The 22,997-nt window shown below is 37.5% G+C and overlaps 1 protein-coding gene across 5 annotated transcripts in view; it reads left to right on the top strand.

Moving 5' to 3' along the window:
• The window catches only part of LOC126274965 (ester hydrolase C11orf54 homolog), a 110,054-nt gene that overhangs the window by 5,397 nt on the left and 81,660 nt on the right, over positions 1-22,997 (top strand). For 2 of the 5 annotated variants that reach the window (XM_049977161.1, XM_049977158.1), the window contains exon 2: positions 3,254-3,362. In XM_049977161.1, the coding sequence (XP_049833118.1) occupies positions 3,281-3,362 (82 nt within the window). In that variant the 5' untranslated portion in view covers positions 3,254-3,280. Of the gene's footprint in view, positions 1-2,953; positions 3,143-3,253; positions 3,363-22,997 lie in introns of those variants that run through there. The other 3 variants (XM_049977157.1, XM_049977159.1, XM_049977160.1) reach the window with 3 other exon arrangements.

Raw genomic sequence — 22,997 nt, 5'->3', positions numbered from 1 at the left:
AAGCAGTTGCTACATGGGCAACTGCTGTCAAGTTATGCCCTCTCTTCAAAAACTGCTCCATCTACAGTGTGCAGGCGCATGCGTAATGTGATAATGCATGTTCTCTGTCCGAATGCAAAATCATGGAATTTAGATTCAGATGTCAAAATTAATAAAATTAAATGTCACTAGACACATCATTGAATGTAAAATATTTTCTTTTTGAAGAAATTATAGAAATGACTGAGTCCCATGCCTCTTCCTGTCAAAAGCCAGTCATGATTGATAAGATTTTGTGCTAAATATATAAGATCTCGTTGAGGCCAAGATTTCTGTGGCAGAGTAATCTATGGGATGTTCTGGGGAGATACAATGCTGACTTAATGGGCTATGAAACATTTTATGACCAATGGCACTTCTAATGACATTTAATTTTATTAATTTTGACATCTGAATTTTAATTGGGAGAGTGCACATTCCAACAGAGAACACACATATAGTATCACATTATGCTTGCCCCTGCGCAAAATAGATGGAGCAGTTTTAAAAAGAGAACGTGTAATTCGACAGGGGTTACTCATGTAGTGGCTGCCGATGTGCATGCATCTTTGTGTATATTTTTATTACAAAGATAGTGACATGAACTAGCAACCTGCAGCACCTGAAGATGGCTGAATGGTTCTGAAATATCTTGGTAGGAAGTCGATGCTATCTGCTTGCAGTCCTGAAACTTGGTAAAATACTCTTTATGCCAGGAAAATCTCAAGAACAACAACATTATTGCCCCCCCTCTCCACTCCAAATCACCAAGTGTCACTCCAGAATGGAAAAACTGAATCGTATCCTTTACCACGGCATTCATTGTTTCTCATTTTTCTTGAAATGAAGAACAACATACCCACAGTTGTTCCCAACCCTTCCAAAGTGTTATTCACCACTCACCCAATCTATTCAGTATCCTGCTCCATGCGATGTAATCATGGCATTTAATTCCTCATATTGTTCAACTCCGTAAGTGCTCTTTACATTATGTCTCGTGTACCCAGGCTATCCAGGACTCACTTCTCTGCTTGAAGAGGTAAATAATAATATGTCATTATGCTGAATGACAGAGTGCCTGGGAAGTTGGAAATGTTGCTGATGAAGCAGCTAAGCAATCTTGCAAGGAAAATAATGTGCTATGATGTGATGTCTCCCAGCAAGCCATCACCCCACTGCTGTGGCTCAGGATGAGATGTGGGTAGCGGAAAGAGCATCTGGGGTTGAGGGACAAAAATTTGCAATCAGTAATGCCAAGCACTTAGGCACAGCATAAGAGCAGCACTATATTCACAGAACTCTATTGGGATGAAGAAGGAGAGAGTGAGACTGTTTAGTTTAGTGTGTAATAACTGTTGACATCTAAAATATCATTTGTATCCAGTTATATAATCTAAGGTGCAGGATACACAGATATAATGAAAGCCATATATCTGAAAGTCACTTGTTATATACCAAACTTTTACATAAATGTGATTGGTACTCAAGGCATCAGAAATGTCCTGTTTTGTAAAAAAATTCGGTGTCACTAGGAAATAAAATAAAGTTAAATTCAGAAGGAAAATTTATTTATTTGGTGGTATTCTACATCTACATCTATATGACTACTCTGCAGTTCACATTTAAGTGCTTGGCAGAGGGTTCATCGAACCACAATCATACTACCTCTCTACTATTCCACTCCCGAACAGCGAGCGGGAAAAACGAACACCTAAACCTTTCTGTTCGAGCTCTGATTTCTCTTATTTTATTTTTATGATCATTCTTACCTATGTAGGTTGGGCTCAACAAAATATTTTCGCATTTGGAAGAGAAAGTTGGTGACTGAAATTTCGTAAAAAGGTCTCGCCGCGACGAAAAACGTCTATGCTGTAATGACTTCCATCCCAACTCGTGTATCATATCTGCCACACTCTCTCCCCTACAACGTGATAATACAAAACGAGAGCAATCTCCATATGTGCTATTAATAAATGCTTTGAATTTTACAACAGTGATACTTCTTTTTTAAACTGGTTTAGCAGAAGCTATAGATTAATTAATTAATTAATTAATTCACACATGCATTCTGTTCCATAAATCCAATAATGACAGGAAATAATTCAGGTATATGGAATGAGTTATTGCCGGGTAGAAGCAGCCCTTACGGGCCATTTCTGTAAAGTATATTTATGCTACAGCGATTTGGCCCATTTCTAGACAACTTTTTTGCTTTGTAAATCAAGATTTTATTTTATTAATAGTAATGCATGCCCTAAAAAAAGCCATCATTTTTTCTCTTACACTATTTACCCACTTTTCGTGTGTACTATTTCATATTAAGCGTTAAAGTAAGTATACTACTTTCAGAAAATGCTTTCAGCTGCCTGTATACAGGGAAAGTTAAAACCTCTTTAATATGAACATTGGTGTTAAGAGAGACGTCACATCCCCACATCGTATGATACTGATGCATTATAGGAAGGCTGGCTAACAGATACTCTACTACTTTCTTTCTGGATATCTGGTGCTTTATTACCAGCTGATTTTCTCTACTGTGAATTTTGATTAAATTATTTTGAATGCAGTTTTGTGCTTTGTTGGCAGTTCAAAACTATTTGAGTAGATCTTATTCCCCCCTCCTCCCCCTCCCCCTCCCAAAACCCAAAGAAAATTATTTTTTAAAAATTAGTGACGCTTTAAAATTACAGTAAAACATAATTAATTTCATGTTTTTTTCCCTATTAATAATGATGATAAATGTAAATCTCAGATATAATAAGTGTCCAAGTCCAACATGTTCAGAAATTCAGAATGTTGGTAATGTGGCACATTCAGCCACCCAGTCAAGTAATTCATGGAGCTCTTGTTTATATCCAAGTTTAGAATTGGAAATAATACAGCTAGATATCTCTGAACTGTTGACTGAAGATGCCCTGTGTCAAGGTCAGTGGAGTATCTCAGTACATGGTGATAAGATAAAAGCATGTTTAAATACAGATTATTATGATGTACATATTCATATTCAGTACCAGACTTCTAGCTGGAGCACAGACGTAAATATCTATGATGAACTGTATTTGTAAATGTTTTATTTTTGTTGCATAGTTGCAGGAGTACATGTTTTTTTAGAACATTTCTAGAGGTGCAGCTACCTGACCTCACTAAAATGTTGCCATTCCTTACTATAACCAATTGAAAGCTATGCAGTTATGGCTCATCAGTATTAATTGTGACTCTTATGTCCTATTTACAGCCACATTTGTAAACAACTTGTTTCAAGATGTCTAAGAGTGAAGTAATACAGAATCCACCAATTGAAAATAAGTCTCTTTATGTTCCTCCTCTGGAAGAACTGAAAAAAGGTAAATGTTTATTTTCAAAATTCTGTAGTGTTAGTACTGGCTGCAGTTTTTGAGTACTGCAAAATGCAAACCGTATCAAAAGGAAAATTCACTTGGGGGGGGGGGGGGGGGGGGAGCTGTTATTCACAGGGAGACAAAATGGCAGACTAGTACATATCTTGAGGTGGTGAAATTCAAAGAAGGCCCTATACACTATAATTTAATTTTAGAGTATATCTGATAGAGACATTTATGAGTATAAATGTCTCTCAAAGTATGTCTTATCAGCAGTATTTGGAAGTTTGTCTCCTGAATGTAAAATCTGTCAGAATACAAATTTACAGTTACAGCAAAAGTTGGTATATGACAGTTATATTGCTTGCACAGGCATTGTTTCTACTCGCACTGCAATTTAAACATAGAAACTAAATATAAAAATTTCTTTTAACATGTGACCTGTTTTAAACACAGCCCTCACCACAAATATCATCGATTCAATTACATGTTATGCAGCAGTTACCGTCTTTATTGGTCTTTTATGGTTGATGCATTCTACTGATATACATATTTAATTGTTTTGATCTGTTAATGGTAAGATGAAAGATTTATTTAATTATTGCTTGAACAACAGTATGAACATGTCATGAAATACAGTGCAAAAATTAATTGCTTATGAATGTAAAGAAAAATATAGTTGTATGAAGATAATATAAAACAATGCACATGCTACGAGGATGTGGAAATGAAATATCCTCAAAGAAACTATTCTGTTGTTTGTCTCATCAGTTAGGAAAAAACGACACAGAAAAACCTAATTAGAATGGTTGGACAGGGATGTGAGGCCTACTTATAGAAACTGTATTCACTGCCAGGCATTGCTTTGTGGAAAGCTGCAGTTCACACCAACATATATTACAGTTAATGTTGTACTATGAGTGCCAACAACAGAAAGTGCAAATTTATGTCTCTGCCTCCTGGCATCTTATTTGAATCCCCTTTCTTCTTCCATTGGCAGGGTCAGGTACTGCTGCAATTTGTCTGCTACAATGAATTTAAATTTAAGTATTCCATACAGGTGAACAGACAAATCAGAGTCAGATGCTGCTTTAATTTAGATTCGAAGTCAGGAAATTTGGTATTTCTTTTGCTGTGTAGGGGCTTATTGTAAAAAATACTGCCTGACCTATTAGGTCTTTAACCATTAGTTTTAAATGCTTACTTTCTACATGATGAAAATGGCACCAATTCTTAATATTGTTGAGCTGAAATTAAAATGATGTCTATTTTCAAAAAAATGGCTCTGAGCACTGTGGGACTTAACATCTATGGTCATCAGTCCCCTAGAACTTAGAACTACTTAAACCTAACGAACCTAAGGACAGCACACAACACCCAGCCATCACGAGGCAGAGAAAATCCCTGACCCCACCAGGAATCGAATCCGGGAACCCGGGCGTGGGAAGCAAGAATGTTACCGCATGACCACGAGATGCGGGCGATGTGTATTTTGCTGTTAAAATATATCACCTTTCCGTTTACACCAGAATGTACATCAGTAGCTATTTAACTACCTTTCATTCTTTTATTATGCCTTGGTTAAAATACTTATTCCATGTGAGAATGACAATTAATGTTTATTACATGTAAGTACATACTTCTGATTTGAACAATGACACTAAAAGCTGCATTGGTAGCTGTGTGCAGCACCTGCAGCCATTGCACAATATCAAGGAGTACCTCAAACAAATAATAAAATACAAAACAAATATTTGAACATACATAGGACATCATATGCATATCATGGAGGGGATGCTCACATTTGAATGACTGAGATAGAAAATGTGAAATATATGTACTTTATCGCCTATTAATAGTATGTGGAAAAGATGTGTGCATACAATGGAAGCTCAGACCAAACTGTGATAAAAATAAGTCTGCAGCAGAGAGCTGTATTGCTGACCAAATTGCTGCTGAGTTGTCATAAAGACAACATCCCCACCCACTATCAGAGTGTGAAGCACTGTGTGGAGGGGAGAGGGGGAGTGGACAGTGCTGTTGTTGACCTCTTCTTAACACAGGTGTGCGTGACCAGCCATGCCACAGCTGGCTACCTAAGTGTGGCATGGCTGGATCATTTCTTGGCACATCAATTGGTGCTTACTGCAAAAACTCGTTAACTACATTTAAGGATATATTGACAAAACTGATTTTTTTAGTTTCTTTTTTAAGCCACAAATAATTGTGTAATCACAATAATTGTTCCATTGCTGTAATTAACTAATGTTGTTTTTTAGAAAAGCTTAATGCATAAATGGATTATGTTTTAATAATTAAAATGCAAATATTGCTGCACTTATTTTGACAGACATCATTCAAAATATTTATCAACTTGAGTAAAGTTCTATTAAAAAAACATCACTAAATAGTTGGTATCAATATAACCATTCATTTTATTAGATCACTAATTGATTATAAAACACTGAAGAAGTTATTTTTTCCTGCATTTTATACACCTGTATCACTACTGTCACTATGTTCTATACTAGTTCAGGAAATACGTCAGTGGCTGCAGCTGGAGTGAGAAGAGATTTACACCAAGTGTGAAATTCCTCGGAAATAACTCCCTTTGTGCATAACTGTATCAGGCACTTCTTTTTCTTTCCACTTATTGGCAGAATCTTAGGATGAAGATCTTGTAAGTCAGTACTTTTCATATTTAATGGATGTCCTTTACCAAGGGAATGTATTTCCTGGCTTGCATTTTTGATGGTGAAAACATTTAATTTTTAGCTAGTTAACTTTATTTCCCAAGCGGCAGTATTCCTGTTTTTAATGATGGATGCAGAAAGTTTAGATAAGTCTTTGAATTCTTTATGTTTCAATTTGAGTACTGCATAAGGTGAACCTTCCTTGTTTCAAATCCTTTTCAATCTTGCTAGTCTGAATATGTTTAGCCAATCCTGGAGGACAAAACAGGAACATGTGTGACCAGATTCAAGTAATGTATAAATTTGTTGTCTGATACAAGTACAGGAACAACACAGCTATGTTTTGATTCCTGTTCTGAACCTCACAAGTGTCAGAGAACAATGAAATGTGTTTTATATTTGCTGGAATCTGTTTAATGTATTTCATGATGCAGCTACTGATTTCTGAGCTACCTTTCTTTCCATTTAGCTCAGTCCAAGCATAGTAGAATGCATCATGCAGCCCAGACAGTTCATAGATAGCGAAATTGTGTGCACAGATTTTCAGACTACAGTAAATTTGACTGACTTCACTTGAAGATGTTTGCAAGACAGATTGTAAATCAAATGTGGAACTCACAAATGTCTTGTGTGCTTTACTTTTTTTCTTTATCAATAACTTTTGCTTTACGACATTCATTTCTTCTTGCAGTATGCTTGTTATACTACGTTTCCAATGCTTTCTTTTCTCTATAACTCTTAACTTTTTCATAACTCATACATTTTTGACATTGATCCTTTGTAGGTTTGTAGTAGGCGAGATTGTAGTTCTGACAAAATATTCTTCTTTAAGTTTTTTTTTCTGACTTGTCTGAAATCCACACATTCTTCTTTGTACAGACTGTACATTTTAGATATACTTAGTTTGTTGTCTAAGTACAGTCGTTTTGTGGATTTCATTTAGTAGTAAGACTCCATCGTAGGAAACTTTTCTGTGTGTTCTTTAACTTTGTGCACATCATCTAGTTTAGTTTTATTATGTGGAATTCTTTTGCTGCTCTTATCACTTCCTGTTATATGCAGTATCAATGGCTTAAGCCGAAGTACATCAAGTTTCAGTAAAGTATTTCTTACAGATTTTGACTTTTTTATTGTCTTTATTTAAGTACTAAACCTTAGGAGCATTACATTGTTTCAGTGGCTGATCAGTATTTTGTCTTTGTGCTGGAGTTAGACTCACTGTGTTACCAAGAATAAAATCTTTCTGCCTTGGATAGTCACAGTCCCAGAAGCTTCTACAAAAGGAATACCTCATTTCATCTCAAAATTTTTTATTGCGGTTGTATATACATCTTTCACTGAGTTTGGTTCTTTAGATTCAATTTTATACTTTTTAATTATATTTTTCTTCCATCTTTTGGGATCACTTTAATTCCACCTTGATCGTTTACCACTGTTACTCTCTTTTACAGCCTTGATATTGTGAGACCGTTGCTAGTTGCAACTGAGGTGGTAATTTCACAATCCTCAGTATTCGTAGGGTGTGATCTGGTAACGAGAATGGCGTCAGTTAATGTTTGGATGCATATCTAGAATTGAAGCGGTGTCTTAGTGTGTAGATGTTTGTCATAAATAACTTGGTGCAACTGGTGTTCTGTAGTCTTGGCTAATTGCTGGAGTAGTACTGTCATCAGCATGCCATATTTATTGGTAGCCAGGAGTGATAGAATGATGTCACTAACGACATTGGTGTGCTTATGTAGAGGGCTCTGCAGTGTGACAAAATTGGAGCTGTCATTGAAATTGCCATGGTTGTAGAAAATACCCTTGGTGATAGTGAACCACTTAACGAGTTGTTCCAGGTGAAAGGATAGTAGCTTGGATTGGGAGCTGGACCTAAAAGAATTGTCATCAAAATTTTGGCATTTATGTGACGCCACAGCTTGTTAAAGAGCAATGGCAAATGAACCCTTGTGCACTGGATGCGATACAAAAGAAGTCTTGCAAAAGTGTTTGTGTGTGGCCTGACCCCTTGCGCTGCGCATGACAATGCAAACGGGTAGATGCAACAAAATACAAATAACATTTCAGTGTGTCTGTCTGTGACAGTCTGTTGAATAGCTTCTTGTTGGTGTGTGGGAACGGATTGCATTTGTACCAAAGTCACACAGAACATCAGTAGTTGGTGCACTTTGTTTGGATATGTGGGGTCCTTGTTGACATCTACAGCTTTGCCCAAAAAAGTCACTTTTGTATTTTACAAAAAGCAAAGGTTGATACAAAGCACTAAACTGAACGCTATATAAGTCGCACCCTTGCACTCGTTGTTCTTTGGCCGTGTAGTTGCAAGATGGTTCCATTGTTGTCAAGTATGAGATGGGACGAAGGATGCAGGATAATCCATAGAGAGTACTGAAGTTAGTCATGAGTCACCAATGTGGAGAGGATCCGGGGAAGGATGCGCACAGTCAAAGATTGAGACAGGAAAAGTGAATAAATGAAGAGACACATGTGCATACAACGAAAATTCATACCAGACTGCCACAAATGTAATCCTGCAGCTAAGAGTTGTGCCATTGACCAAAGAGTTTTACTGTATTATTAACACAAACACTTCTGGGGCACCACAATATAAATAACATCTTTTGGGACTACTGTGGTCCTATTAAAGTATTATTAGAACTGAAAAAACTAATTTATATGATTGCTCATTTATAAGTGACAATAGCGCAAAAAATTTTGCTAGATCAAATTTCAGAATTTAATTCACCCGAATTCTATAACTTCACACATGTCGCGCCATTTAATTGAATATGTGTGTTTGTGTGTTCTAAATCATTGAATTCCTCTAAGAAATACCAGAAGAAGAATCATTTTTTTCCATTATACATCAACTAACCGAGCATTAATCATGTTTGCCTTTTCATCTCATTTATTAATCTACTCAAAACATCCCTACCATTCATGATTTGCTTTTGAAAGCAAGTAATTCATAAGTTACATCAGGTTATGTTTTTTGCATGATTATTCTTTATACCGGGTGATCAAAAAGCCAGTATAAATTCGAAAACTGAATAAAACACGGAATAATGTAGATAGAGAGGTACAAATTGACACATATGCTTGGAATGACATGGGGTTTTATTAGAACCAAAAAAATACAAAAGTTCAAAAAATGTCCGACAGATGGCACTTCATCTGATCAGAATAGCAATAATTAGCTTAAGAAAGTAAGACAAAGCAAAGCTGATGTTCTTTACAGGAAATTCTCAATATGTCCACCATCATTCCTCAACAATAGCTGTAGTCGAGGAGTAATGTTGTGAACATCACTGTAAAGCATGTCCGGAGTTATGGTGAGACATTGGTGTCAGATATTGTCTTTCAGCATCCCTAGAGATGTCGATCGATCATGATACACTTGTGACTTCAGGTAACCCCAAAGCCAATAATCGCACCGACTGAGGTCTGGGGACCTGGGAGGCCAAACATGATGAAAGTGATGGCTGAGCACACAATCATCACCAAACGATGCATGCACGAGATCTTTCACACGTCTAGCAATACTTCTTTTTTTTTCCCCTCTAATAAAAGCCCATGTCATTCCAAGCATGTGTGTCAATTTTTACCTCTTTAATCTACATTATTCCATGGTTTATTAAGTTTTCAAATTTATACTGACTTTTTGATCACCTGGTACTCATGTAATTATTACTGTCCTTATTTTTCTTTTGAAGTAAAAAACCCATGTGGACTTACGCATCATACATTCTGCTAACACCATAATATCTCTATATAATCCTTTTCATTACCTTTTCTTTACAACTGAAATTTAATTATACTCCATACAACTAGGTTCTACTTTGAGAGACCTATCACATCTGACGTACTACAATTTTCCACTTCTTAAAACAATGATGCCCTCTTGACATAAGCATATCACAATCTTTCACTTATCATCATGAGGGAATCAGGAAATCTAACTCCAAAACCATGATTTTCAGCTTTTTAAATATATATTCTTATGATAATCGGTTGTATGTTGCATCAGACTCATGTATCTCTAGCTCTTCTCCTGACGAGAATAATGTGCTGCCTGTCTCCAAGCCACAAGTTTATTTTGGCACTTATGTTCTTATGCCTCAGAGTAATGTATCTCAATTCTGGGATCAGCGAAACGTATCATCACTTACAGTCTTCTTACTTTGTGACGAAAATTTGGAACTACATTTTAACCCAGCAGAAACCACTATCAGACTGTTTTGCAAAATGTTTTCTTTCACTTGTGTGCTTCTTTCCTGTGTATAAAAAGAGAGAAGTATAGTAGCAAATAATAAATCGTACCACATCAGGTGGAAGTGTTGTGTAATATCGCGCTAGTGAATTGCTCATCTGGCCATCAATTCTTGGAACAGTTTATGTATGATGTTTCAAGCTATTGCATTTTCTCAACAAACATCAGCATGAAGAGAAATACTAGCCAAAACAATACTTGTCCTCTGTATGCACTGACAATGTGATCACATTGCTTTCATTGTCATGTCCCATTTTGTTTAGTTTTGTAATGGATTCACTATGAAGGGGTTGATGTTAGCGTGCACCCCCGTTAGATATAAAATGACTTCAAAAGGAAGAAAAACGGTGTTCTAGTGATGAATCTAACTTACAACAATGAAAGTCAACATCCTAGAAAGGCAAGACATTTCTAATTGTAAGAACCTAGGCAAGCTGACAGAGGAAATGAAGCTGAAATGGAAAATAAAATGAGCAAAATATCTAAGAACACAGACAAGTGGAGAAGGATTTAAGAGAAATGAACAGGCAGTCAAGAAAAGCATATACATCAACTGCTAAGGAAGATGTGCCAGCCAGAACATTCAAGAACAAGAATTGTTCCAAATGCCCAAGAAAGTGTAGCGGGATCATCAGCAAGACTAATGTGAAAGAGATGTTCTATGGATTCTAGATGATGAAAAATGTAGAAAAGCAGCAACAGTATTTAGTTCCACTTGTTAAGAAGATACTTGAACCAAGTCACGTTCCTCAGGTACACATTCTTGAAGAAATGTGGCAAAGAAGAACTTTCTCCTGAGAGCTGTTGGTGACATTCAGATGTACATGGTTGACAGTTCATGCAGTAAATGTCTGTTTAAATACAGGTGTTAGAACTATTAACTATAAAACTGAATGAAGAGTCCTGTAGTCCACTGTAACTGTATTTATTCAAGTCAATTATACTCCCTCACAACTGGTTTTGCAACTATTGAAGTTGCATCATCTGGTATATGCAAATTATGTCATATGGAGTGGGGAGTAGTTACAGAATGCCGTAGAATAACAGTTGGTGTAGGTAGGCAAAGTTGTCAGCCCTCCTCATGATGAATGTCAAGCCTGTGTTAAAATCATGAACTGTCATCACTTTACCGAGTAAAATGTATTCTTGTCAGTCCATGTCAAGCAACAGACGATGCCTCTAATAGATGTTATCCAGAGAATTACTGGGCCCAAAAGCCGACAAGCTCACGTTTGTTTGTCACCAACATAGCAGCTGACAGAATTTCCATCACTGTCTCAGTATCTGGAAGGCAACCACAGCACATGCCTTGACTCATTGCTTATGATGTCAGTTGCTATGTTAGTGACAAACATACATGAGCATGTCGGCTTTTGGGCCCAATACTTGTCTTCTGGATAACATCTATTAGAGGCACAGTCTGCTGCTTCACATAGGCCAACAAGAACAGATTTTAATCAGTAAAGCGGTGACAGTTTGTGATATTAAAACACACCTGACATTCATCATTAATGATGTTTTTTTATCAATTTATGGTATTTTTTTAACAATTTATGATTTTTTTTATCAGTTATTTTTCAGCATTCTGTAACTACTCCCCACACCAAATGACACAGCATTTATATACACCAGAAGATGCAGCGTAATAGTTGTGTGTGTCTGTAATCAACTTGAATAAATACAGCTACAGTGGACTATTGGACTCGTCATTCAGTTTTATATTTAATAGTTTTAACATCTGTATTTGAACAACTGTCTACTGCATGAGTCGATGAATTGTGTACAACTATTTTAACTGTGGTTGCCCCAGTTTTAAAATTATCTGTAAGTTCAGATGTGTGAAGGGTTTTTCCTTAGCGCTTTTAATGCAACAGAAACATTTACACAATACATACAGAAGAAAAGAGACAGCAACAACATGATTTTGACTAGAGATTGAAATTATCGCTACAGTTGTAAGAGCATGACCAGTTTCAGGCTCTTATAACGCCCATCTTCAGGAGTTAGAAGTTCATGCTGTGACCCTGAGTGCCGCATTGGACTCTGTGGCACTTGGGGTCACAACACAAACTGCTAATGCTTGAAGATGGGCATATAAGAGCCCAAAACCGGTTGTGTTCTAAATAAAAGAACCATTTAACTGTAGTGATATTTTCAGCCTATGGTATAATGGTCAGTTGCGGATGTTCCTCCTACAGGATTTTTTGTATGATTTTTGACTGCCGACAAGAGAGGTTGTCATAATCGGAGTACAAGGAGCTCTGGTGAGGCAAGAGAGGGAATAAGGAACCATATAAAATCATTTCCTACTGTTACACTGCATATCTGCTGACAGAGCATTGTGTGACAGTTCTTACCAGGGGAACTGGATATACAAATAATACATAAATTATATAAGAAACTTTGTGGAGAGGAACAAGTTGCTTTTGAAAAATATTAGCTCTACAGAAAAATATTCAATACCAAAGTATAACCTAGGCTCTGATGTATCTAGAAAAGATACAGGGCAGAGAAAGACCAGCACTCAGAACACCTAAAAAGAAAAGAAAGAAGCAGATATATATATATATCTTCGAGCTTTCGCAACCGGTGGCTGCTTTGTCAGGAAAGAGCCTTTCCTAACGAAGCAGCCGCCGGTTGCGAAAGCTCGAAGTTCTGTGTGTGTGTTTGTGTGTTTTATTCGTTGTGCCTGTCTACCAGCGCTTTCCCGCTTGGTGGGTCTTGGAGTCTTTGTTTTTGATATATAAAGATTCCAAGACTTACCAAGCGGGAAAGCGCCGGCAGACAGGCACATTAACAAAACACACAAACACACACACAGAATTACTAGCTTTCGCAACCGATGGTTGCTTCTTCAGGAAGGAGAGGGAAAGACGAAAGGATGTGGGTTTTAAGGGAGAGGGTAAGGAGTCATTCCAATCCCGGGAGCGGAAAGACTTCCCTTAGGGGAAAAAAAGGACAGGTGTGCACTCGCGCACACACATACACGCACACACACACGTGTGTGTTTGTGTGTTTTATTCGTTGTGCCTGTCTACCGGCGGGAGTGGAAAGACTTCCCTTAGGGGGAAAAAAAGGACAGGTGTGCACTCGCGCACACACATACACGCACACACACACGTGTGTGTTTGTGTGTTGCGAAAGCTAATAATTCTGTGTGTGTGTTTGTGTGTTTTGTTCTTGTGCCTGTCTGCCGGCGTTTTCCCGCTTGGTAAGTCTTGGAATCTTTGTTTTTAATATATTTTTCCCATGTGGAAGTTTCTTTCTATTTTATATATATATATATATATATATATGGCTGCAGTTGCCTGAGACTGCAGTCGTGTGTGTGTGTGTGTGTGTGTGTGTGTGTGTGTGTGTGTGTGTGTGTGTGTGTGTGTTTCAACGAAAGGCTTGCTCCTTGCTGGCTGAAAGCTTATTTGTGTCAGTCTTTTTGATTTGCCTATGTGATTCAGCATCTCCGCTGTATGGTGAGGAGCTACTTTTCTTCCATAATATTGTTACATTCCATCTTGAATTTCTCATTGTTTGACACACACACACAAAATAGTGATACAAGAAAACCTGAAAATTACATATGACATGAAGTTCAGGCTACATGCGGATCAATTTGACTAGGATCATGTATATTTTAAGAACTTCAGAAGATTGCAGATGGCCACCTAGTTGTTTTGTTCTCTGAAACCTGCAGAGGACAAAATCCAAACGTCAGTATGGGCACCATATTTCTTCATGCTGGGCAAACTCTGACAATTCCTGTGATACAACAATGCTTCTTTGAGTCTGACCATTCTTTCATGAAGTGCGATTCAGTCCATGCCTGTATAAAGAGGGCTGCAAAAAATGATAGCATTTATAACCCTTCAGTGTGGCATACTGTTGTTCAGACTGCTTTAAAACAAAGCCGTATGAAGTTGTTGAAATGGACCAGAAGGACTTCATAGATTTTGACAGAAGGAATGGTTAAAAAATACAACAATTAGCAATGAAGGAATCAAGTGCTATGGCTTAAGGTGCTGCAAAAGTGATGTTAATCACTTTTTCCCCTAACATTTCCATAATCAACAACTCAAAAGTTTGCTAGGATCCAGAAAATCCTGAAATTCTGATATAGTTTCTGAGTTGTAACTGAAATATCGTAGGAAGAGAAAATAAAAGACCTCAAGGATCTTTGCTGTTCCAGCATTATGAAGGAACTGTACCAGGCATTTTACAGAAGTTTTCAAGAAAAGGAAGCTGGAAATGTGGAATGCAGTAGCAGTGGTTTTCATGAAGTTAGTGAGAAAGAGTGAACATTCCGTTGTGACATTGGTACAAAAAGCTGTTAATAAGCTTTTGTTGTAACTGGAACTGATATAGAATGAAATTTTCATCCTGCAGCGGAGTGTGCGCTGACATGAAACTTCCTGGCAGATTAAAACTGTGTGCTGGACCGAGACTTGAACTCAGGACCTTTACCTTTTGCGGGCTAGTGCTCTACCATTGAGCTACCCAAGCATAAAATATTTACTCCATATTGGAAGACACAATATATTTTAATATATTTCAATTTGAGGATGAATGTGATTTTGTATTTAGAAAAATGTTATGTTCTTTCTATTGCAGTACCAATTACCATAACTATCGTGACCGGAATCTATTTGGACATTGTTTCAACTCTTGCAGACCTGTGAAAACATATTTTTAATGTACTGGAAAGTAAAGGGGTGCAGTCAATGGAATGTTTGAATATGGATAGAGGGACTGTAGAATGGTACCCCCTTAGGGAAAATAAGAAAGGAAAAGAAAAATTAGGAGTGTTAGAACCAATAAAGAAAAGAGGACAGTCTTCAGAGAAAGGTAGTCTTCCCACTCCCCTCCCTGATATCCCTCCTTGTGGGATACTGCAATGGTAGGTCAGAGTATGGAGATGTGTGTTAGTCCTACAGAATGGACATTGCTACTTTTCCACCACATGCTCTGTAAGCTGATTCTAACACCCTACTGTGGAAAGCCTCTGGAGAGTGACGCAATGCAAATAGTAACTTCTCTTCAACATCTGATCCAGATTGTAACGTGGACTGACTAACTAGTCACACATGCAGCCCCACTTTTAAATTCATTAGGTATGGTAAAATAAGAAAAATAGTGACTACTTATGCTATTCTGAAGCTAACTACTCTTAGAAAATTACACAAACTAAATCATATCATCCAGAAAATTCCAAACCAAAAGTTCCCTTTGTACAAAACCTATATCATTTTGATGTTACTACCCTGTGTGGAAAACAGTCGAAGACTCCCAGGGGATGCTCTCCTCCCTCCAACATTACAAACACTAGCATTATAGTACAGCTGCTGACAGAGGACAGGAATGGAGGGGATGCTGTAAATGAAAATAGTAAGAGATTATTAAATACATGCACTGCATGGGATTTAAAAGTTTTCAATTGTTTCTTCCTCCTTAAATGGATACCTAAATACACATGGCAAGAGATTTGAAAACAGTCATAGATTAGCTTGTATAAAAGAAAAATTGTAGATTTAGGGTGAGTGTCATAAGGGCATACAGAGGCTCAGAATGTGGCTCTGACCATTTTATGCTTGGATCAAAGTTTGTCTTTTCAGTTTGAGGGAGAAAGAGTACATCAGAAAGATAGTGTTCCTATTAAAATTCTGGCTGCTGATAAATATAATGTAAATACTCTCACAGATGAAAGTGTGAAATTTATTGATAAACTGAGGCTAGCTAGCAAAGATTTGATGGAGGTGGAAATGCTGAAATAGAAATATCAATAAACTAAAAGATGTGTTCATGAGGCAGCATGGGAAGCACTGAGCCAACAAAGCAAAGAAAGAAAACAAAGCCCAGAGTGGTGGACACAGAACAAAGGGGAAAAGATAGGAATGAGTAAGAAAATGTATAACAGTTGGCTGTGGGTGAGGGATGTTGAGTACAGAAAAAAGTATTTGAAAACAAACATGGAGGGTAAAAAAAGAAGCCTGGGAAGCTGTGAACAGTTTAAGAAGAGATGTGAAGGAAGGGACAAATATTTATTGGCATTAGAGAATCATAAAATCATTTCAAGACATTGCTTACAGAAGAGAGAACTGACCACAAGGACATGAAAATGGATTTCAGAAATAAATTTCCCAGGGGGGGGGGGAAGTGGATCAGAAAACTACAGTGGAAGTTAAAAGATCTGTGAAATAAATGGAATTAATGAAGTACGGGCTGAGTTTGTATGGGAATGGGATTGTTTGAGTAAGTTGTTCAATACATACATGTTGGAGGGAGAAGAAGTGCCCAAGGAATGGCATTCAGCATTTCTAAGTCCTTAGAATAAGAAAGATAGTAAGAAGGTACATGAAAATAATTGTGGAGTCTGTGTTACAAATTCTATTGGTCAGTTGTATGGTCGAGTCCTAAAAGGCAGGTTAAGAGAGGATGCTGATGGTTGCTGAAGAGTAAAGTGGATTCTGGAAGTGAAGATCTTCTAATGGCATTTTTGCTTTAAGATAGCTGATGGCAAAGAGGCTGGAAAGAAATCTGAGTAGGTGTTTAATGTTCATAGATTTCAAGGAGGTGTGTGAGAGTTGGGAGAGAGTGATCAATGTGTGGAATAAAATTTGTCACAGCCTTTGAGAATTACAAAAGGATAGAAGCAAGGATGCTGCTTGTCTGCTTGATTGTTTAAAATAACATGTATATCTAGAAAGTCCTGGATTTGTGCAGGAATGGACATTCAGATAACAAAGACTCAATGTTTGTTCACATTGATCTTCACAAATCATCAGATAGCGGCAGCCAATAAATAGGTTCTTTATGTCAAGAACATTAAGAGGAGAATATGATAAGTAGGGATTGAAAGTAAATTTTCAAAAAACTGAATACCTATGCAGTGGAGAAAATAGTAGAGGCCCAAAACATGCAAGCATGTAAAAACATGGGTAGCATTCTATCGGAAGACGGAACAAGTAATTGGGAAATACAGCAGTGGTTAGCTGATGGGAAATCAGCAATTCAGAAACTAAACTGCTTTTATGGTCTTCTGAGATAAGTTAGAAAGTAAAGATGATGTTCTACAGAGGTATTGAAGGGCCTATAGTGACCTATGCTTGCCAGTACTGGAAACTTGCTGTAAAAAATAAGAACAAATTCAGAGTTGTAGAAATAGCCTACAACTCACTAATCTTTAAACAACAAAATCTACCACAATATACCATAATTGGTGTTGGACTGGTGTCCACAGACCACAGCTTACTGTATTATATATAAATATGTATTAATACAGTGCCATATATTATAATTTATTATTGTTATTATCATTAATGTGATTTCTGTTTATTATTATTATTATTATTGCTATCAGTAATTCCCCCTTAAGGAGAGTGATAAAACACTACCAATAATCATGGCCTTGTATCTGTCTCTTTCTCCCAGAAAACCTCTCGTATATTCACTGTGCTTCCTCTTTTCTATCAACTTCTTTCGTATTTTCTTCTCTTTGGCCATTTGGGAAAATTTATGTTTTTTTTAAAATATTTTCTCTGTATTTTTCCTGTCTGTCACATCATCTGTGGATAAGTTTAGTTTCTTGAAATTTTATGTTTTTCCCTTTACACAGTTGGTTTTCTGTGTACTAGTTGGCACTATGTTAAAATCTTCTTGGTCAGTCTGTCTCTGTTCATCGTATATGTGTGACTGTAGGACATTACCCTTCTTTTTCTGATTATTTGAAATCATCTCTGTCTGTTCATACAGTTCTTTTGTCTTTCTCCCTATCCAGGTCCCCCCTTTTGAAATGCCTGTAAATCTCTCTCAGTATCATCCTCTCTTGTTTTTCCGTCTCCTTGATTTTTGTTCTGCACTTGATTGCTGTTGTTTCTGGGGCGTAAAAGGCCTCTGGTAAGACTACTGTATTATAATGTAATAATTTGGTATTGATGGAGGTATTTCTTTTGTTGTAATGGTTCCATGTAATCTATATGTATGCTGTAGTTTTCTGATGTTTCTTCATTGGATGACAAGTTCAGCCCTGTTTTCCGCATAATCTTTCCCAGGTTATTTCTGCTTGTGTTATCTTTCGATACTTAGTTTTCAATGGGTGTCTGTGGATTATGTGTGCATGTACTGTGGTTTTTCATTCAAGATTTGCGATAGTGTTTTGCCTGAGATTTTGTGTAATGCCTTTAGAGCTTCTTTGGCTTCTTTCCCATTATTTCTAATGATGGCTGTTTCATCAGCAAATGCGAAACATTTTATGTTGATGACTCTTTCATTGTCTCTCACCCTCATTACCCCTCTAACTCCTTTGTTCCATGCCCGGATTATTTTGTCTAAAACTTACTTAAATGGAACAGGTGAAGGCTGTCTCCCGGTCATGCTCCTGTCTAGATTTCAAATAGTTCTGAGATCTGTCCCATCATTTTCACTTTGGACATTGTCTTTGCTAATGTTTCCTGGATTAGTTTTTTAGTGTTGTTGTCCACCATCATTTCTTCCATTGTGTTGAAGAATGTTTCTCTGTCTATGGGAGTCATAGGCCTTCTTGAGGTCAAAGAATGCTACTGTGATGTTCTTGGACTTTCTCAGTAATGCTGTTCTCAAGCACCAGATCTGCTCACTGCATGATCTTCCCTTCCAGAACTCTCCTGGATATTCTCCTACCTGTGGATCTGAAGCTCTGGCTGATTTAATGGGACTTTAGATGGAATTTTGTATGTAACAGATAGAAGTTAATGACCTCTGTAGTTATTAGGTTATGTTTCACCTCCTTTCTTGTGGAGAGGGTGTATTGAGGTTGACTTCCATTGTTCTAGTACTTTTCCATTTCACAGACGTTTTTGATGATTCTATGTATTTTGATTGTAATGTTTTTGTGGTCCAATTTCCAGATTCCCGAGATTAGTCAGTCTTCTCCAAGTGCTTCATTATTTTTCATGAGTTTATTGTGTTCAGGATTTATTTGTGTGTTGGGATTTGGAATCCATGTTAGCTTCTGGATTTTTGAACTGTGGTCCCCACGTGTTTATCACAGTTGAATATTGTGTCAAAGTATTGTACTCATATTGTGCACTTCTTTTTTTTTGGTTTGTGTCCAGTGTTCCATTTTGTCTTTTGAAGTATAAGCTTGGTGGTTGATATAGTCATATTTTCTCTGAATGTTTGTTAAAAATTTTGTGTGTAGTTTTTGTTGAAGCCCTCTTTTACCTCCTTCAGCCTATTGTCTTGGTAAGCTTTTTTTCTTTGGATATGATTTTTTAAGACTTTTCTGTGTCTTGTAAAATTCATCCCATTTTTTGGGTGTTCTATGACTGTTAAATTTCTGTACTCCATGGGTCTGTGACACGTCATGTTCCACCATTTACGTCTCTTTCCCTTGGTGGCTGCACCAATTTTAATCAGTGCTTTCTGACAGTTCTGTCCAAAAGTTTCTCTCAGTTTTCTTAATGTTTTCTGTTATTGCTTGCTTGTTTAAGATTATCCTGTACTAAGCAAATGGTATGTTTCTGTTAATTAGTTACAAGATCCGTTGATTGTTTGAACAATTCTTTTATTGAAATTATGTGGAATGAGTCAATTTGCAGAGTATATATATGCTGTAAGTGTTAACATTGATGAATACATTATCATTTTATTCCTGTTTGTGCAACTACACTTAAAAATAAGGTTTTTTTTGTTTTTTTACTAGCTACCAGTTTTTAAGTAGAAATGCATCAATGGAATAGCAGGAGTTGTCCGGGAGAAATGATTTTAAATTAGATTTAAAACTTAACTGCCATTTCATGTTACTAGGCAAATGATAAAATTTTTTTATTGCTGCATGTTGAACTCCTTTCTGAGCCACTGACAGCTTTAACAACGGGCAATAAAGTTCATTTTCCCCCCTAGTATTGTAGGCATATACATCACTGCTCTTCTCAAATTGTGATGGGTCATGTATGATGAATTTCATTAGTGAAACTATTATTGTGACAGCACAGTTATAATGCCTAGCTCCTTGAAGAGGTATCTACATGACATCCATGGGTGAACACCATATATATTCTTACTGCACGCTTTTGTGCAGTGAATACTTTATTTCAAAGTAATGAGTTACCCTGGAAAATTATTTCTTGTGGCATTATTGAGTGGAAATATGCATAATATGTCAGGAGACTGATTAGTTTGTTTCCAAGATTAACAATTATATGAAGAGCAGGAATAACTGAACTTAATTGTTTGAGAAGCTCAGCAATAGGCTACTGCTTGTTCAAGTTTTCATCAACATGTACACACAAAAATTTGGAACATTCTATCCTACTTACTGGCTACTGCTCATGTGCTACATCAATTTTTGGTATGACTCTATTTGTTGTAAGGAACTGAATGTTAAGTTTTTTTTCCAAAATTTAGAGCAAGTCCATTTTCAGAGGACCAGCCAGTGGTCATGTTTGTGTAAGTTGTGCTTAAGTAAGCGTGTGTGATTTCTACTTCAGAAGAAGGCATTTTGGCCAAAAGCTTACTTGTTTAGCAGTCTTTCTGTTGTGCCTATATGGTGAGTAGCAGTCCGTCTTTTTCATTCTATTATCCTTGTTTCGATTTCATTGATGTTCATCTCACATCCTACTTTTTAATACACTATCCATTCCATTTAACTGATGTTCCAACTCCTTAACTGTCTCTGACAGAATTACAATGTCATTGGCAACCTCAAAGTTTTTACTTCTTCTCCCTGGACGTTAATATCTACTCCAATTTTTTCTTTGGTTTCCTTACTGCTTGCTCAGAGTTTCAGTGTTCAGAGTGAGTAACATCAGGGATAGGGTACAATACACACACACACACACACACACACACACACACACACACACTCTCTCTCTCTCTCTCTCTCTCTCTCTCTCTCTCTCTCTCTCTCTCTCTCTCTCTCTCTCCCCCTCCCTCTCCCTCTCCCTCTCCCTCATCACTGCTTCCCTTTCATGCCCCTTGACTGTTATAACTGCAGTCTGTTTTCTTCTCTCCCTCTCCCTCTCCCTCTCCCTCTCCCTCTCCCTCTCCCTCTCCCTCTCCCCCATCACTGCTTCCCTTTCATGCCCCTTGATTCTTATAACTGCAGTCTGTTTTCTTTACAGGGTGTAAATAGCCTTTTTCTCCCTGTATTTTACTCCTGCCACCCACAGAATTGTGAAGGAGATGTCCCAGTCAACATTGTCAAAAACTTTCTCTAAGTCTACAAATGCTATAAATGCACATTTGCTTTTTCTTAACATATCTTATAAGGAAAGTTGTAGGGTCAGTATTGTCTCACATGTTCCTACATTTCTCCAGAATCAAAACGAATCTACTCCAAGGTCAGCTTTTACAGTTTTTCTGTTCTTTTGTAGAGTTCTTGTTAGTATTTTTCAACCATGACTTGAACTGATAATTCAGTAATATTAACACTTTTCAGCACCTGCTATCTTTGGAATTGGAATAATTATATTCTTTTTGAAGTGTGAGGGTATTTCACCTGTCTCATACATCTTGCAAACTGTATGGAAGAGTTTTGTCATAGCTGGTTCTCCCAAGGCTATCAGCAGTTCTAATGGCATGTCGAGTATTCTCAGGACCCTGTTTTGACTTAGGTCTTTCAGCACCCTGTCAGTTCTTCTTGCAGTATCATATCTCCCATCTCATCTTCATCTGCATCCTCTTCCATTTTCATAATACTGCCTTGAATTTCATCTTCATTGTATAGACCATCTCTATACTCCTTCTACCTTTCAGCTTTGCCTTTATGGGTTTAGTGTTGTAGGATTCCAGGATCCAATGATGTGCACTGTATGCCATATAATAAGTATGATTTTATTGGTCTGAAGCACATATATATGTCTAGTTGATTCCCGGTATACACGTGTTTACAGTTTCGCATTGAAACCACAGACTGCTCCAAAGAGCTTGGAAAACAAAGATGATGATAGGTGACTTGGTCAATAGTTGCCACATTAGCCTCCCTCCCCTTGAGTGTGGAGCACAAAGACAAATACAAGAGCATAAATGTAAAGGAAGCACCCGAGGAGGGGGGTGGGGGTGGGAAGAGGATGTTTTAACATAAACAATGCATGACGTTAATAAATGAAGTCCTCGAGCCAGCAAAGGGGGCAGATGGTCCTGCCCGACTGTGCAAATCCTCGTACAGCAGTGGAGGAATCCGGGGAAGGCACAGTGGATTGTGAAGGGCCAGTGAAGCGAACCTGAATGCCTGTTGCAGTACAAAGGACTTTGACCGTTGATGTGTCAGTACCAACAGGCAAGGGAATAGACTGGAGAAAGTGAGTGTGGGTTAAGTTGTCATTGGAGAAGGTGGCTCATTTGTAGAATACAAACACATTATTAGGAAACACAACAAAAAACACTTTAGAACTGCAAATGTAATAAGTGTTGACATTAACTACCACTTCCGCAGAAGGGGTGACAGAGTCTCAACACAAATCATTGTTGGCAATGTCGTATCTGCTGAGGCTGGCCCCTGATACATCACTAAATCCTTGCAGGGGAGTGGCAGGGGGCTGGCAGGAGGAGAGGGCGTCATCACACACATCACTCTGTAGGTTGATGTCAAATGCATCTGTAGCACTGTCACTCGACTGGGAGTAGGTAACGTCATGTATGCATGAATTGTGTCACTCACCCGCGAACCATCAGTAGATACCTCGTGTGAGGTGGGTTTAGCAG

This window comes from Schistocerca gregaria, chromosome 1 (assembly GCF_023897955.1).
Source record: "Schistocerca gregaria isolate iqSchGreg1 chromosome 1, iqSchGreg1.2, whole genome shotgun sequence".
Taxonomy (NCBI): domain Eukaryota; kingdom Metazoa; phylum Arthropoda; class Insecta; order Orthoptera; family Acrididae; genus Schistocerca; species Schistocerca gregaria.
The sequence above is the reverse complement of the archived record's forward strand: the minus strand, read 5'-3'. Positions and strand labels throughout refer to the sequence as shown.